Genomic DNA, 17,481 nt, shown 5'->3' with positions numbered 1-17,481 from the left:
GAACTTCTAAAAAATAGGGGCTTTTGGGGCGCCTGGGTGGCTTAGTCGGTTGAGCGTCCGACTTTCGCTTAGGTCACGATCTCGCGGTTTGTGGGTTCGAGCCCCGCGTCGGGCTCTGTGCTGGCTGCCAGCTCAGAGCCTGGAGCCTGTTTCAGTCTGTGACTCCCTCTCTCTCTGACCCTTCCCTGCTCACGCTGTCTCTCTCTCTCTCCTAGAAATAAATAAAACATTAAAAAAAATAAATAAATAAAAACTAAAAAAAAATAAAAAATAAAAAATAGGGGCTTTTAAAGCAAAGGGTAGCACACCAATCTGCAAATATACTAAAAATGATTGAATTTTATATTTTCAACAGGTGAACCTTACGACATATAAATTATATCACAGTAAGATTACAAAACAATGAAATAAACTCACAAGATAGCGTTTCCAGGCCTTCTGAATGACTGTGGCAGCTTTATCCCTCTTTGCAAATTCTGATTCCTGCATCCAAGGCATTTGGAAGTCCTAAAATTAGCAAAGAGGTTATATCTAAAATTTCTTCATAAATTCCACTGTGAAACTCACTAGAACTCAAGAAACCTTAAATAGAAAGTTGAATAAAGGAAATAATAAAGATGAGACTTGGTATCAAAATAATTAGAATAAAAAACAAAAGTTGGTACCTATTGATTGCCTTATATTCCAATGTGTTTCTTTTTTCTATTTTATTTAATTACCTTTTAAAAATATTTATTTTTGAGAGAGAGAGAGAGCAGGGGAAGGGTAGAGAGTGAGAGAGGGATACAGAGAATTTCAAGCAGGCTCCATACTGTCAGTGCAGAGCCTCACGTGGGGCTCAAACTCACAAACTGCAAGAACATGACCTAAACTGAAGTCGGATGCTTAAACCAACAGACCCACAGACCCATCCAGTTCTAATTTAAACAACCTTGCATAGCAGATTTTGCCAGTATGCTTGTGCTCGACATAGAGACTGCACTTCAAGGCCTATGGCCAAATAGTGATTAACGAAGCCAGTATTAAACCCAAGGCAGCTGGTGTTGAAAATCCATGACCTTTCACAGCCTCCATTCAATGACTTCAAATAAACTGTTCTTATTCAACATATACAGTGACAGAGGTTGATCCACAAATTTACCTAGGCCCCTAACCTAGAATTAGAGATAATTATAGAATTTTTCCTTCTTTTAAATATGCTGACTCATTGGTCAATCATGCATTAAATTGTCAGAAAAAGAGATGAAGCCTGACTATTAAGACAAAACAAAATCACCAGTTCTACCCACAATTTTTATTAATACTGTGAAGAAATAATAGGGAAGTCAGAAAGCCATTACAGTCTGTGAGTCCTTTAGAAAGCTGCAGCAGACAGAGGATTCTGGGAAGAAGGTGGAGTAGGAAACACCAGGGAAGAGTCTCCGCGTCTAGACAACTGCACTGGCACAATCTAATGTAACTATTTTCGAACTCTGGTGTCTGCTGAAGGCTTCCAACTTGCAGGGGAAGGCTTGGGGGGTGAGCTGCGGTTACCCCAGTCACCTGCTCTTGGCCCAGTAGCAGCTCCCCATTCCTTCCGGGCGGCCCCAGCAGCAGGCAGCTGTGTCCATGCTCCAGGATCAGCCTGCACATAGCGTGTGGGCGGCAGGCTGGAGACAAAGGACTTTGTCCTCCAATCCGGGAGATCCGTGTTGCTGGTTCCGATCACAGAGGCGCAAACAGGCAGCCTTTGGTATCGCACCTCCACCCCCCACCGCTGTTGTAAGCCCTTCCCATCTGGCAACTTCCAGGGAATTTAAGGGTTTTTCCTTCCTTCTGCATTGGTCTCCCTTCTCCTTTTGGGAGCCAGATATTAAAAACTAGGACATTCAAAAACAACAACACATATGGAGAAAATGAGGAGTGGCTGGTCATTCCCAGGGAAAGGTACAGACTCACAGAAGAACTGGGAAGACCTTACGTTCACAATTCAGATTGATCCTTGACGGATCCTTATAGTCTATAACACAAACACACACACACACACACACACACACACACACACACACTAAACTCTGGGGAAGGTAAAGAATCTGATTTCCAGAGTTCTTGCATTTTTAAATTCAAATGTCCAGTTTGCAATAAAAAATTATAAGGCATACAAATAAACACAAAATTATGTCTCATTCAAAGGAAATAAACAAATCAACAGAAACTGACCCTGAAAAAGACCTTATGGCAGATCTACTAGACAAAGACCTGGACACAAATGTCTTAAAGATGCTCAAAAAACCTAAAGGAAGATGTAGGGAAATTCAAGAAATGATGCACAAAATGGAAATATCAATAAAGAGACAAAAACTAAAAACACACCAAACAAACTCTGAAGCTGAAAAGTAGAATAACTGAAAGGAACAATTCATTAGTGGGATTCAAAGGCAGAACTGAGCAGGCAGAAGAAAGTAATCAGCCTTGATTCTTGAAGATAACTTGACGATAAACGATAGAAATTGTCAAGTCTGAGAAACAGAAAGAAAAAAGATTGAAGAAAAGTGAGTAGATCCTAAGAGACCTCTGGTACACCAGTAAGCAGACTAGCAGGCATGTTGTGGGAGTCCCAGAGGAAAAAGAGAAAGGGGAAGAGAGAATATCTCAAGAAATAATGGCTGAAAAACACCAAATTTGATGAAAAACATAAACATCCCAGCTCAACAAACTACAATTAAGATGGACTAAAAGATAGATCTTCACCAAGACACATTATAATTAAACTTTTAAAAACCAATGATAAACAGCAAGAGAGAAGTGATTCATCAAATACACGGAAATTTTAATACATTAACAGATTTCTCATCAGAAACTTGGAAGTCAGAAGGCAGTGGGCCAATATATTCAAACTTCTCAATGAAAAAAAAAAATTACCAGCCAAGAATCTTGTGTCTAGCAAAACTGTCTTTCAAGAATAAAGAAAAAATTAAGACATTTCAAGATAAACAAAAGCTGTAAAAGTTCATTGCCACTAGATGTGCCCTGCAAGACACGCTCAAGGAAGTCCTGCAGGGAAAAATGAAAGGGCACTTGACAGTAACTTAAAATTGTATGAAGAAATAGTATTTCAATACAGGTAAATATATGGGTAGTTATAAAAGCCACTATTATTGTAACAACGGTTTGTAACTAAATTTGTTTTCTTTTTATTTTATAGTTTATCATCAAGTTGGCTGCCATATAACACCCAGTGCTCATCCCAACAAGTGCCCTCCTCCATGCCCATCACCCTGCTTCCCCTCCCTCACTGCCATCAGCCACTAAATTTGTTTTCTATATGATTTAAGAAAACAGTATATTTTTAAAAATTATTAGTCTAAAAAGAGTATTATTGTAACTTTAGTTTTGGTTTGTAATTTCACATAGTGTTTTCTAGTAATTTAAGAGATAAATATATTTAAAATAATTGTTACGTCATGTTTTGGAGCATACAATGTATAAAGGTATAATTTTGTGATATCAACAATTGAAAGTTGGGATAGAGGTGTAAAAGAGGAGTTTTTTGTATGTTAATGAAGTTTAACGGGCATAAATTCACAATGGAGTGCTGTAACTTTAGGATGTTATCTGTAATCTCCATGGTAACCACAAAGTAAACAACTATAGACAATACACAAAAGTAAATGAGAAATGAATTTAAATGTTTCACTATAGGGGGTGCCTGGGTAGCTCAGTCGGTTGGGCCACTGACTTTGGCTCAGGTCATGATCTCACGGTTCATGGGTTCAAGCCCCGCATCAGGCTCTGTGCTGACAGCTAGCTCAGAGCCTGGAGCCTGTTTCAGATTCTGTATCTCTCTTTCTCTGGCCCTCCCCAGCTCATGCTGTCTCTCTCTCAGAAATAAATAAAAAACATTAAAAAAAAAAAAAAAGAATAAATGTTTCACTATAAACAAATCATCTGAACACAAAAGAAGACAATAATGCAGGAAATGATAAACAGAAAAGTCATAAATCATATAGAAAACAAATAGCAAAATGACAGAAGTGAGGTCCTCCTTATCAGTAATTACTTTATTTTTTTAAATGTTTTATTTATTTTTGAAAGAGAAATAGAGACAGTGTGAACAGGGGAGGGTCAGAGAGAGAGGGAGTCACAGAATCCAAAGACAGCCTCCAGGCTCTGAGCTAGCTGTCAGCACAGAGCCCGACATGGGGCTTGAACCCACGAACCGTGAGATCATGACCCGAGCCAAAGTCGGACACTTAACCGACTGAGTCACCCAGGAGCCCCATCAGTAATTACTTTAAATGTAAATGGTTTAAACTCTCTACTCAAAAAACAGATCTGCAGAATGGATAAACACACAAAATCCAACTATATGCTATCTAAAATAAACTCATTTNAATAAATAAAAATATTTAAAAAAAAAATTTAAAAAAAAAGAAATATTTAAAAAAAATAAAAAAATAAAAAAAAATAAGATAAACTCATTTCAGATTCAAAGACACAAACAGATTGAAAGTGAAAAGACTGAAAAAGATATTCCATGACCATAGTTGTCAAAAACAGAGGATGGGTGGCTATCTTAATATCAGACAAAACAGACTTTAAATCAAAAAAATTTATAATAGGCAAAGGATAGTATACATTAACAAAAAGTTCAATGCAACAAGAAAACATAATAATTATAAACATTTGTGTATCTAGTAAAAGACCAGCAAAATATATGAAGCAAAAATGACAGAATTAAAGGGAAGACTAGACATTTATATGCCATAGATATATGTCTATATATATATAGCTTTTCTATCATATCGATATCTATATATATCTATCTATAATGTTATATATACGTTTGTATATATAGCTTTTCTGTAATTGTTGGAGACTTCAATACCCCACGTTCAATGATGACAGAACAACTAAAGAGGAAATAAATAAGAAAACAGAGGACTTGAAAAACACAATAAATCAACTTATCTAACAAAAAGAGAACATTCTACTGAATAACAGCAGCATTCACATTCTTCTCAAGTGCACAACGGACATTTTCTAGGACAGACCATATATTAGGCCTCAATATATTACGTCTCAATATATGTCACAAGAAAATCTTTTGAAGTTACAAATCAATAACTGGTAAAACTGGAAATTTTACACATTTGTGGAAATTAAACAACATACTCCTAAACAACCAATGGATCAAAGAAGAAATTACATGAGAAATTAGGAAAATGAAAACTAAAATACAACATACCAAAACTTACAGAAAGCAGTGAAAGTAGTGTTAAGAGGGAAGCTTACAGCTTTACGCACATTAAAAAACAATAAAGATCTCAAATCAACGCTCTAACTAAAACTTACAGAATTTGTAAAAGGATAAACTAAATCCAAAGCTAGCTGAAGAAAAATTAGAACAAGAGATAAAAAGAAACAGAAAAACAAAAGAGTAAATCAATGAAACCAAAACTGATTCTTTGAAAAGATCAACAAAATTAGCAAACCTTTAGCTAGATGGACAAAGAAAATTACTTAGAGTGATTCATTTACTCTAGTAAATGAGAGTGAAGACATTACTACTGATTTTGCAGAAATAAAAGGAACATAACAGTATTATAAACAACTAATCATGGTTTGTTCATAGTCCTGTTTGATAACCTTGATGAAACTGACAAATTACTAAAAATACAAAACCTACCAAGACTAAATCCCAAAGAAACAGAACATCTGATTAAACCTATAACTATAATAAGGAGATTGAATCAGTAATCAAAAATCTCCCAACAAATAAAAGCCCTGGACCTGATGGCTTCACTGTGAATTATACCAAACATTTAAGGAACTATTACCAATCCTTATCAAACTTTTTCAAAAACCTGAAGAGAAGGCAACATTTTCTAACTCGTTCTATGAGGCCATCATTACCCTGATATCAAAGCTAGACAAAGACACTACAAGAAAACCACACACCAATATTCTTAAGAACACTGATGCAAAAATCTTCAACAAAATACTACCAAACAAAAATTAACAGCATATTAAACAGATTACACACCATAAACAAAGAGTATTTATTCCTGGAATGCAAGGGCAATTCAATATACAAATATCAATCAATATAACATACTACTTTATCACAATCATCTCAATTGATGCAAAAAAAAAAAAAAGCACTTGACAAATTCAATACCCTTTCATGAAAACCCTCAGTAAACTAGGAATAGAAGGAAACTGCCTCAACATAATAAAAATCATTTATGAAAATCCTACAGTGAATCTGATACTCAGTAGTGAAAAGGCTGAAAACTTTTTCTGGAACACCTGGATCAGGACAAGGTTGTCTACGCTCACCACCTCTATTCAACACAGTACTGGCGTTACAGCCTGAACAATTAGTCAAGAAAAAGAAATAAAAGACACTCAAATGGGAAAGGAAGAAGTAAAACTATCCGTTCTGGATAATAGGAACTGAAAAGTATAAAATCTAATTGTTCCACACACACACACACAAAAAAACCCCTTCAGAACTAAAAAATGAATTCAGCAAAGTAGGAGGATATGAAGTCACCACATAAATCAGCTGCATTTCTCTATAACAGTGGTGAACAATTTGACGAATTGCAAAAACAATCATATATATATAGGCATCAAATAGAATAAAATACTTAGGAATTAATTTCATCAAGGAGGTGAAAGACTTGTACAATGAAAACTACAAAACATTGTTGAATGAAATTAAAGAGACATAAATTAATGGAAATACCATCACATGTTCATGGATTGGAAGACGTAATATTTTTAAGATGTCAATACTATGCAAAGTGATCTATAGATTGAATGCAATCCCTAACAAAATTGCAATGTTTTTTGTTGGGAGCCATTCTGAGCCCACTAGTCGAGAAAACTCCTGGTGAGGTAAAAGCAAGTTTGCACTGTCTCTTGCCAATCAGATGACGACCGATATCTACACCCACTCAATTATTTCTGCTTGAGCACTGACCCCTAGGGTACCTTGTTGATCAATATCGGGAGTGACTTGTCCCCTTATTCCGGCCCTGGTATGATGACTGCACCTTGTGAAGGAACTTACTGTGGGAACTTCTTCTTTTGATTATGGGAACAGACATCGTGTCTCCAGAAGGTCCTGTTTCCCCCCATACTTTCCCTTGAGCTATGAACAGGATAATGACCCTTACTCATAAAAGACATGTAGAATTCTGTTTCTACCGTTGCGTTAGTCCAAGATGTTCATACAGCTCAACATGTAAATCAACTAACCAAAAATGTCTTTCATGCCCTAGCTATTCAAGAAATCATAAAAGTAGACACAAAGGTAAATGCACTCGTAGAGGCTATTCTATGTATTGGAAATAAGCTAAACTCTTTAAAGGTATGGTTGGCTCTCTGGTGCTGTAAAGAATATAACTGGAGGGGTGCCTGGGTGGCTTAGTCGGTTAAGCGTCCAACTTTCGCTTAGGTCATGATCTCGCGGTTCGTGGGTTCGAGCCCCGCGTCAGGTTCTGTGCTGACTGCCGGCTCAGAGCCTGGAGCCTGTTTCAGAGTCTGTGACTCCCTCTCTCTCTGACCCTTCCCTGCTCATACTGTCTCTCTCTCTCCTAGAAATAAATATAACATTTAAAAAATTTTTTTTTAAAAAGAAAAAAGAAAAAAAAGAATATAACTGGAAAATCAAGTCTTGCCTGGAGACAAAGAGCCTAACCTAGAGAGAAGAACAGAAGATAAGTAGTACATACACCTTTGCTAACTGATGGTGTATAGCAGCCCCTTCCCTAAGGCCTACTTTCCACAAACACCTTCCCTTACGCTGGCAGCTGTGATGAGGATGGGTAAGAGTATCTACAAACCTATGACTTAATCTTAGTGTTATTAAAATGTGAACACCTTGTTATTTTCTTACTTACTCAACCTCACTATAATTGGGGCAGTTCTGCAAGAAGACTTCTGTAAAACCTGTTTCTGTACATTTTTCAAAAACACCTTATCACAAAGAGCTATCCATTGTAAAAATTCCATTTTTTGATGCCATGTTAACTTCTGACCTATAAATAAAGACACCAAAACCGACAGGACGGAGATGCCTGCCTGGTGATCAGAAAGGATCTCGGGGCTCTCTCATTCTGTCTCTCTCTCGCCGACACCGTCCATCCTTCAGGGACCCCTGGACCTGCCGGAGCCGGCCTCCGACATTTTTTTTTTTTTGGCAGAAATACAAAAGCCCACTTCAAAATTTTAGACGGAATCTCAAGGGTTCCAGAAGAGCCAAAACAAGCTTGAAAAAGAAAGAAGCTGGAGGACTCACACTTGCTAATTTAAAAACTTACTACCCAAGTGCAGTAATCAAAACAATGTGGCTCTGGCTTAAAGCCAAGCACACAAACTGAACAGACATCTCAGAGATAAACCTTTATATATACATGTCAAATGTTTGACAGGTGCCAAAACCATTCAATGGGGTAAGAACAATCTCAGCCAACAGTGTTAAAAAAAAATTGGATACTCACATGCAAAAGATTGGATTTACACTCTTTTCTAGCACCATATAAAAAAAAAACAAACTCAAAATGGATCAAAGTCTTAAATATAAGACCTAAACCATAAAATGCTTAGAAAAAAAACAGGGCAAAAGCTCTACAATATTGAATTTGGTGATGACTTCTTGGATATGATAGTAAAGGTATAAGCAACAAAAGTAAAAGAGACAAATGAGACTGTGAAAAAATAAAATTCTATGCATCAAAATTCTATGTCAAAGACACTATCAACAGAATAGAAAGGCAACTCACAGAGTAGGAGAAGATATTTGCAAACCATGTACCTGATAAGGGTTTAATATCCAGAACAGAGAACTCCCAACAACAAAAGACCAAACAACCTGATTTTAAAATGGACAATATAGATATTTCTCCAAATATCATACATAAACAGCCAATAATCACACAAAACATGCTCAACATCACTAATTATTAGGGAAATGCACATAAAAACTATAATGAGATACTGCCTCATACCCATTAGGATGGTGCCTATCAAAAAAAAAAACCCCAGAAAATAAGAAATGTTGGCAAATGTGTGGAGAAATGGGCACTTTTGTGCACTGTTGTCAGGACTATAAAACGGTGCAACCACTATGGAAAAGGATATGGCAGTTCTTTCAAAAACTAAAAATAAATTTACCATATGATCTAACAGTTTCATTTGTGGGCATATACCAAAACGAATTAAAAATGGGGTCTCAAAGAGATATCTGTACACCTAAGTTCACAGCAGCGTTATTCACAACAGCTAAACACAGAAGCAGCTGAGTGTCCATTAGTGGATGAACAAACAAAATGTGGTATTCACGTACAAGGGAATGTCATGTGGCTGTTAAGTGAATGGAAATCTGACATATGCTACAACGGGGATAAACCTGGAGGATGGTATGCTACTTGAAACCAGCCATAAAAAGACAAATGCCGTATGGTTTTACCTATACGAGATAACGTACAGTAGGCAAAATCCTAGAGACAGCGAGTCGATGGTGGCTGCCAGTGGCAGAGAGAGGTAAATGGTAGTTATCCTTTAATAGACATGGTGTTGCAGTTTTTTTTTAATTTTTTTTTAATTTTTTTTTTTAAATTTATTTCTAGGAGAGAGAGAGAGAGACAGCGTGAGCAGGGGAGGGTCAGAGAGAGAGGGAGTCACAGACTGAAACAGGCTCCAGGCTCTGAGCTGGCAGTCAGCACAGAGCCCGACGCGGGGCTCGAACCCACGAACCGCGAGATCCTGACCTAAGTGAAAGTTGGATGCTTAACCGACTAAGCCACCCAGGCGCCCCAGTGTTGCAGTTTTACAGAACGAAAAGCCTTATGGAGACTGGTGGTGATGGCTGCACAACATTATGAACGTATTTAATACTACCAAACCGTACACTTGAAAGTGGTTAAGATGCATATTTTGCCATACCTAAAATAAAGCTGTAGTGAGCTCAATCCTTTTAAGCACTTATTACCCTAAAAAGGATGTCATTCAAAACTGAATGAGTGATTAGGTCAAATAATGAAACTGCTCCAATAGTGTGCAATGTTACCAGAGAAGCATAATGCAAGAATTCTGTTTGCCTGGGCTGTATAAATTATTTACAATTCTCTGTGTTGTCAGCATACAGAGAGAGAGGAAATACAAGCTACACATGCACAAGCTTTGCAAGTAAGCCACGGTTTCTGGCGGTTTCCATCCCCACACCACAGAAGAAAGACCACCGAGCTCAAAGACGGCAGGTGTCGTTTAGTTTCCGTTCACACTGTTACCTAACGGAACCTCAACATCTTTAGGCTTCAGGCTTATTACCTGGAAAATTAAAGCGCTGCAATAAATTAACACCAACAGTACTTTCAAAAGTGCCACAATTCTGTGAGCTTACATGATAAAGGACACAATGCTGCAATTGTCAAATAAAAAGGAAAAAAAAGCTGGGCACCCAACATGGAGAACACTGGGTTGTACTTAATCTCCGTTATCACATTTTAAATACTGTTATTCACTACCTTTATAACGGCAATGTGGTTCTCAGGTGCTTTGTCATAGTCTAACCTAAGGGAATAAACTTTACTCAAAATTTTAAAATTCTGAACTGCTACTTACTTATGAAATGTGAAATTTATAAAATTTATAAATCCTAAACCCCTGAAGTATTTAAATGCATTACAGACATCAGCTACTATGTGCAGTGTATTTAAGGACAAAGACCAAACATAAAAATTCTCTAAAGAATATACCATTTATAGGAAAAATTAAAAATATATATTTTTTAATTTGTTATTTTCTTTTAATTTTTTTTGTAAGCTTAAAACTAGAGATGTTTTCTTCCTAACTGTATATATTGTGGAGTTTTAAAAATGGACATTTTTAAGAGTAGGGACAAAGTGCTCTGTGAAAAACAGTGTCTGGATTTTTTCTTTCTCTTCAAATAGTTTTAACGATACAGGAGGTAGGGGGGACATAGGTTAAGGCTGTGGGTCTAAAGTAAGATAAACCAGGATCTGAATTTTTTAAAAAAAATTCCACTTCATACTTAGTTGTGTGATCTTGTATAAGTGACCTAACTTATTCCAGCTCCAGCTTCCTCATCTGTAAAATAAGGGGACGCACAGTACCAATCTCATTGAGTTAACCTGAGCTTCAGTTTCCTTATCTGTAAAATATGGGGACTCACAGGGGTGACTGAGTGGCTCAGTCGGTTAAGCGTCTGACTTCAGCTCAGGTCATTATCTCACAGTTTGTGATGATCTGCCAGTTCATGAGTTCAAGCCCTGCATTGGGCTCTGTGCTGACAGCTCAGAGCCTGAAGCCTGCTTTGGATTCTCTCTCTTTCTGCCCCTGCCTCACGCATGTGCATGCTCTCTCTCAAGAATAAATAAACGTTAAAAAAATTTTTTTATCATTATTTTTTTTAATGTTTTTATTTATTTCTAGGAGAGAGAGAGAGAGAGAGACAGCGTGAGCAGGGGAGGGTCAGAGAGAGGGAGTCAAAGATTCTGAAACAGGTTCCAGGCTCTGAGCTGCCTGTCAGCACAGAGCCTGATGCGGGGCTTGAACCCACGAACCGCGAGATCATGACCTAAGTGAAAGTCGGACGCTTAACCAACTAAGCCACCCAGGTGCCTCAACGTTAAAAAAAATTTTTTTAAACAGTGTCTGCTTAACATTCTAGAAACTGGCATTTTTATACCAATACCTGATGTGTGTGTGTATATATATACGCATATATATATATACACATATATATACACACACACATCTATATATCTATGATCCTTACAAGTGGTGTCTGATATATCAATATACATATCTATATATATGTCTTTATATATTGAATCTTACTCTTAATCTTGAGTCCTTCCTGTTGCTTCAGTCCCCTTGTTTCGATGGGGTTTAGTAGGGTGGCTGTTGGGAATTCGAGGCAGATTTTAATGTTTCATTCATACCATGCAGCTATTAAAAACTGTTTTGAATAAATATTTATTGAAGTGTATTATACAACAGATGATAAAGAAGGCTAAAAGTTCTACATACTAGTTTCTTACTGTTTTGAGCACAAAGCTGAATGAAATGGAGGGGGCCGTGCACACACCCAAGAACTCCGTAGGCAGACATAACAGCACGAGTGAAGACGATGAAAAGGGGAAGGCAGGACAGGACCGGGGCCAGTGTGATCGCGGCCACGACAGAGAAGAGGTAGGAGAGAAAAGCAGAGGAGGAGTGGGCTCACGGGTCCTACAAGGCCTCGCATCCTGGAAAGTGAGAATTCTAAGTGTGAGGGTGGCTGCTGGAGGGTTACACCAGAGAAACCACATCATATGTCTCGCATTTTCTTAAGTATCACTCCAAAGGGTGGCCAAAGGAAACTAAAAAACTAAGCTATCGCTCTGGCTCACCCCTGAGTCATTCTACAATCATAACAATGTAAATATTAGTATTAACTCTACCGGCATCACCACAGTAGCACCCCATAATTATATAGCCTATGATAATACCACCCATAATATGAATTTGGATATAACGTGATTGGTGACTGGCTCCTGTCTCCAAAGCAGGCTGATCACAGATATTTAGTTACTTTGGAATAACTCAACCTTATACTTTATGCAATTAAAATTTCTAAATCCCTAGTATTATGGGAGGATTTCTGCTGTGTTTATTAATTAGGAAGATGAGGAGAGAGAATGAGTATGTCTAAATTTGCATGTGCACTGTGGCACTTTGGTGCAAGAGGTTTGTAACAGGAAGTTACCAGATAACAACTAAATCTAAAAGACACCAGAAAGATGCCTGGGTGGCTCAGTCGGTGAAATGTGACTTTGGCTCAAGTCATGATCTCACTGTGAGTTGGAGCCCTGCCTCAGGCTCTCTGCCGTTGCTTGGATCCTCTGTCCCGGTCTCTCACTGCCCCTCCCACCTTTTCTCAAAAATAAACAAACATATAATTAAATAAATAAGACAGCAAGAACAGAGGTGCTGGCTGGCTCAGTGAGTAGAGCATGATTCTAGGGAGTTTGAACTCCATGCTGGGAAGAGAGATTACTTAAAAAAAAAAAAGAAAGAAAGAAAGAAATCAAGAACAAGTAGAATAACATGTTATTTAAAATATGGAGGTATAAAAAATTAACAATAGAACTCCCCTAGGACCCAGTAAAAGCACTGCTAGGAATTTACCCAAAGGATGCAGGAGTGCTGATGCATAGGGGCACATGGACCCCAATGTTCAGAGCAGCACTCTCAACAATAGCCAAAACATGGAAAGAGCCTAAGTGTCCATCCACGGACGAATGGGTCAAGATGTGGTTTATCTACACGATGGAATACTCCATGGCAATGAGAAAGAATGAAATCTGGCCATGTGTAGCAACATGGATGGACCTTGAGGGTGTTATGCTGAGCGAAATAAGTCAGGCAGAGAAGGAAAGATACCGTATGTTTGCACGTATAGGAGGATTAGGTAGGAGGATTAGGAGGAACTTAACGGAGGACCGTGGGGGAGAAGAAGGGGGAAATAGAGGGGGAGAGGGAGGGAGGCAAACCATGAGAGACTCTTGAATATGGAGAACAAACTGAGGGCTGATGAGTATGGGGGGGGAGGGAAAGGGGGGAGATGGGCATAGAGGAGGACACTTGTGGGGATGATCACTGGGTGTTATATGGAAACCCACTTGACAATAAACTATTAAAAAAGGGAAAAAATAAAATAAAATATGGAGGTAAAAACTCAAGGAAATGCACGTGCAATAAAAAAGAGCAGTGGGATAAAGAATGACCGGGGCTATGTTGGCACAGGTGGTGAGGGAAGGGCTCTCTATTAAGAAGACATTAATTTTCATGATGCAAAGAGACAGGACACTTGCTGGAGATCGTTCTGGGAATAGAAGATAAAAACGCTCTGAGACAAGGAGCTTGGTGTGTTCAAGGGGCTGAAAGCAAGCAAGCAGGATTGTTGGAGCTTTGAGAAGAGGCTGGGGGTGGGGGGTAGAGGTACCAGGAGCCACACTACAATTAGGTGGGAAATGGACCATAAACTACTGGTTTGGACGGCGTGCCACAGCTTGTATTGGCTGAGTTCAATTCTTGAAAATTTAAATTTTCAAGAATTTTGTAAGCTGGTTTTTAAACACAGTGACTACTAAAGATTATTTAAACTTAGAATAAAATAAACAAATACTCAAAATTTATCCCCTATTAATGATTTTACTATTACAGGGGATCATAATATACCACCTGAAAACATGCCACTCTGGCATAAGGATTATTTAATTTTTTAATGTTTATTTATTATTTTTGAGAGAGAGAGAAGAGACAGAATGTGAGTGGGGGAGGGACAGAGAGAGGGAGACACCGAATCTGAAGTAGGTTCCAGGCTCTGAGCTGTCAGCACAGAGCCCGACGCGGGGCAGAAACCCATGAACTGTGAGATCATGACCAGATCTGAAGTTGGACGTTTAACTGACTGAGCCACCCAGGTGCCCCTGTGTAAGAATTATTTTGAGCTGAAGGCAAACTAGAAAGAAGAGGCAGGAAAAGCTCTCTATCCTTCCCACCTGTTTAAAAGCAGGACACAAATTTCCCTTTGCAAAGGTGCTACCTCTCTGCTTTTTCATACCAACAGAAGAAAAATAGCCATTATCACCAGCGACAAAAAGTTAGCACTGACATGGGTCTTTACAAACAAATCTAACTAAAATAACCCTCATCTTTTAATAGTTTCTCCAACATATTTACCTTCCCACAACTGACTCCCTCCATAAATCCAAACTCCTTTTATCACTCTTTGTTAAAATGGTATATAAACCCCTGGCTCTAACGTCCTCTTTGGGTTTTTAATTCCTTTTCTGTGAGACCCCATGTGCATGTAAAACTGAAACATACATCAAATAAAATATTTGTCTTTTCTCTGGTTAATGCGTCTTTTGTCAGTTAAATGTGCACGTCTCGATTATAAAACCTAAGATAGTAGAGAAAAAGTGTTCTCCTTTCCTACGCTCATCTTGCTGCCTGTTTCCTGGGGGGATTTCTGTTCGCTGCAGTGGCATTATTGACAGTTTTGGCTGGATTCTTTGTTGCAGGCAGTCCTGTAAGTGGTAGGATGCTGAGCAGAATTCCTGGACTTTACCCACCAGATGCCGAGAGCACAGCTGTGGTAACCGAAGACGTCTCCAGAAGCTGCCCAGGGTCCCCTGGGAGCAGCATCACCTGTGGTTGAGAACTACTAGTCTCCATGTGTTGCCTACTGGTAAACGCGTGCTGGAAATAATAGATTCTGCTGCACTACCACACACTTCCTCCCGCGATCTGAGGTCATTTCGGTGTCTTGACATTGGCCAGGGACGGTATTTTCACCACAGAAACCGACAAAAATATAAATCAGGACTTGATGGATTGTTCTGTTGGTTGTCTAGATTTAAGAAAGTGGTGGTGAAAATGTTAACGGACACTGAGTGTGGTGTATGTTGCCATGACATCATGAACAGCACAGAATACTGACACAATATGGGTGCACCTAAGATCAGCCTCAGTCCTTCATCTTGACCCAGAGTTTACCTTCTGGGCCTGCGCTCGGAGGGCTACATGACTACACTCGAGGGGAGGGGAAAAAAATAAGAGGTCAAGGGCTCAGGTCCCCTGCTAGTGGTTGACACAGTTTGCATATTTTGTCCTTGAGATAATGGCTATTCCCTTGAAATTCCCCTATAACCCTAAACCTTGCCTTCAAAATAACAAATGTTTTCCTGCACACCAGGATAAGGGCTGCTCTCTTTATCACTTTGTAGCCTTTTTGCAGTAACGGCTCTACTGTGCTTCTGTACTTCCAGCTTGCCTGCTTCCGCATCATAAAAAAGCCCTAAGTTCCTGGGCTCAAGGCCGCACGCTTTAGAGTTCTCGGTTAACTCTGTGCGGCCCCGGCCGGTAACAGACTCCCTGAATTCGCCTTCAGTGGTCTCGGTTGGTCTCTGTGTCTCTCCAGGTAATAGTATCTTCCGATATTTGTAATTAACGTGATTCAGAAACCAGTCACACCAGGGAGTGGTGACGATCTCCCACATATTTCAAGAAATGGAATGTACTCAACTGCATCAAACACTGCCGGATGGTCAAGTAAATTCAGAATAAAGAACTAGATTTGGCCGATAAAGCCGCTGGGAACCTTGAGAAGTCCTGTTTTCAGCTGAATAGCAACAAAGAAGGCCGGGGAAGGATGGAGGAAGCCCCAAGTCCTGACAGCAAGTACAGTAACAACTGCTTAGAATTCCGTCAAGGAGCAGATACAGGGCGACAGCTGGTGGGCAGGACTGGATTCCAAGGGTGTGGTTTTTTTTTTTTAATAGGACAGACATTAAAGCACACTATTAGGTATGATCCCATAGTGAGGGAGAAATTATAGGTGCAAGAGAGAGATAAATTGAAGGGCGGCACAAAGTCTTTGAGGAGGTTTAAGAAACAAGAAAGAGGGTAGGGATAACTGGTGGCCTTAGATAAAAAGCTAAAAAGCGATTCGGCTTTCGTAGGGTTATTATGAGGTTCCAAATAGATGAACCAATGTGAAAACACTGCATCCACTGTAAGATACTTAAAGTATTATCAAACCACTGCTCAAGTAATGAAGGAATTTACTACACCAGGTTCTAATTACAGATTCAGAAACGGAAGCTGTCTGTCAATACGGACTCGGTGACAATTTTTATTATAATCGATTATGGCTCCACTGATCTTTCACTTTCATGAGAAAAAGCTTACAAGATAAACCTCTGAATTCTCGGTTTCAGCCACTTTAAAGGCTGGGAAAGGGCACTAAGGTTAATTTGCCGGGATCGGAACCTACACTACCTCTTTTGTTTTAGTGACTAAGCCAAGGTTTCAAGACCTTTATGTTTTGGAATCTCGCTCTTCCTTTTCTCCTGTGCTTTCCGCCGAGGGCGGAGGAGGGCAGACAATTCCTCACAAACGCTCTTCCATCTCTGCGTGACGAAGCCATTTCACGCGTGGAACGGAACACAGGCGACGCGGCCTAACAAGGGTTTCGCCCCCGGCCCCTGGGGGACGAGACCGCGTCTCCGCGGAGGTGCGAGCCGCGGGGACCCGCAAGGCTTCCGGCTGAGCAGGGGGCGCGCCAGCCAGGGCCGCGCGAGCTCCCCGAAGCCAAGCCGAGGACGCGGGGCGCAGGGTTCAACCGTGGGCAGCCTTGGAAACCGGAGGCTGGAGGGCTTCAGGGAGACCGCACGTTTTCGAGGGGGTCGGCTGCGGCGCGGAGCTCAAGGGCGGGAGGGGGGGAACGTCAGGCCGCCGGGCAAGGGTGGTCTCAGAACAGGGGCCACAGNCCCGGCCCAGGCTCCGCCCCTCAGCCTCGCGCTTACCTCCTCCCCGACCTCTCCGTCTCCCGCGGATCCAAAAAGAAAAAAATGTGAGGCTAGTCCTCGCTGCGATTGTTAAAAGGCTTTGAGGCAAAGCATTTTGAAAGGGAAA

The 17,481-nt window shown here is 39.8% G+C and overlaps 1 protein-coding gene across 2 annotated transcripts in view; it reads right to left on the bottom strand.

The window, feature by feature from the left end:
- Window positions 1–503, bottom strand: part of CUNH11orf65 (chromosome unknown C11orf65 homolog) — a 36,098-nt gene extending 35,595 nt beyond the window's left edge. For both annotated transcript variants that reach the window (XM_077777439.1, XM_077777440.1), the window contains exon 1: window positions 418–503. In XM_077777439.1, the coding sequence (XP_077633565.1) occupies window positions 418–498 (81 nt within the window). In that variant the 5' untranslated portion in view covers window positions 499–503. The remainder of the gene's footprint in view (window positions 1–417) is intronic.
- Window positions 504–17,481: the final 16,978 nt, after the last annotated feature.

Source organism: Crocuta crocuta, unplaced genomic scaffold, assembly GCF_008692635.1.
Source record: "Crocuta crocuta isolate KB4526 unplaced genomic scaffold, BGI_CrCroc_1.0 scaffold278, whole genome shotgun sequence".
NCBI lineage: Eukaryota > Metazoa > Chordata > Mammalia > Carnivora > Hyaenidae > Crocuta > Crocuta crocuta.
This window is presented reverse-complemented; position numbering and strand designations above follow the sequence as displayed.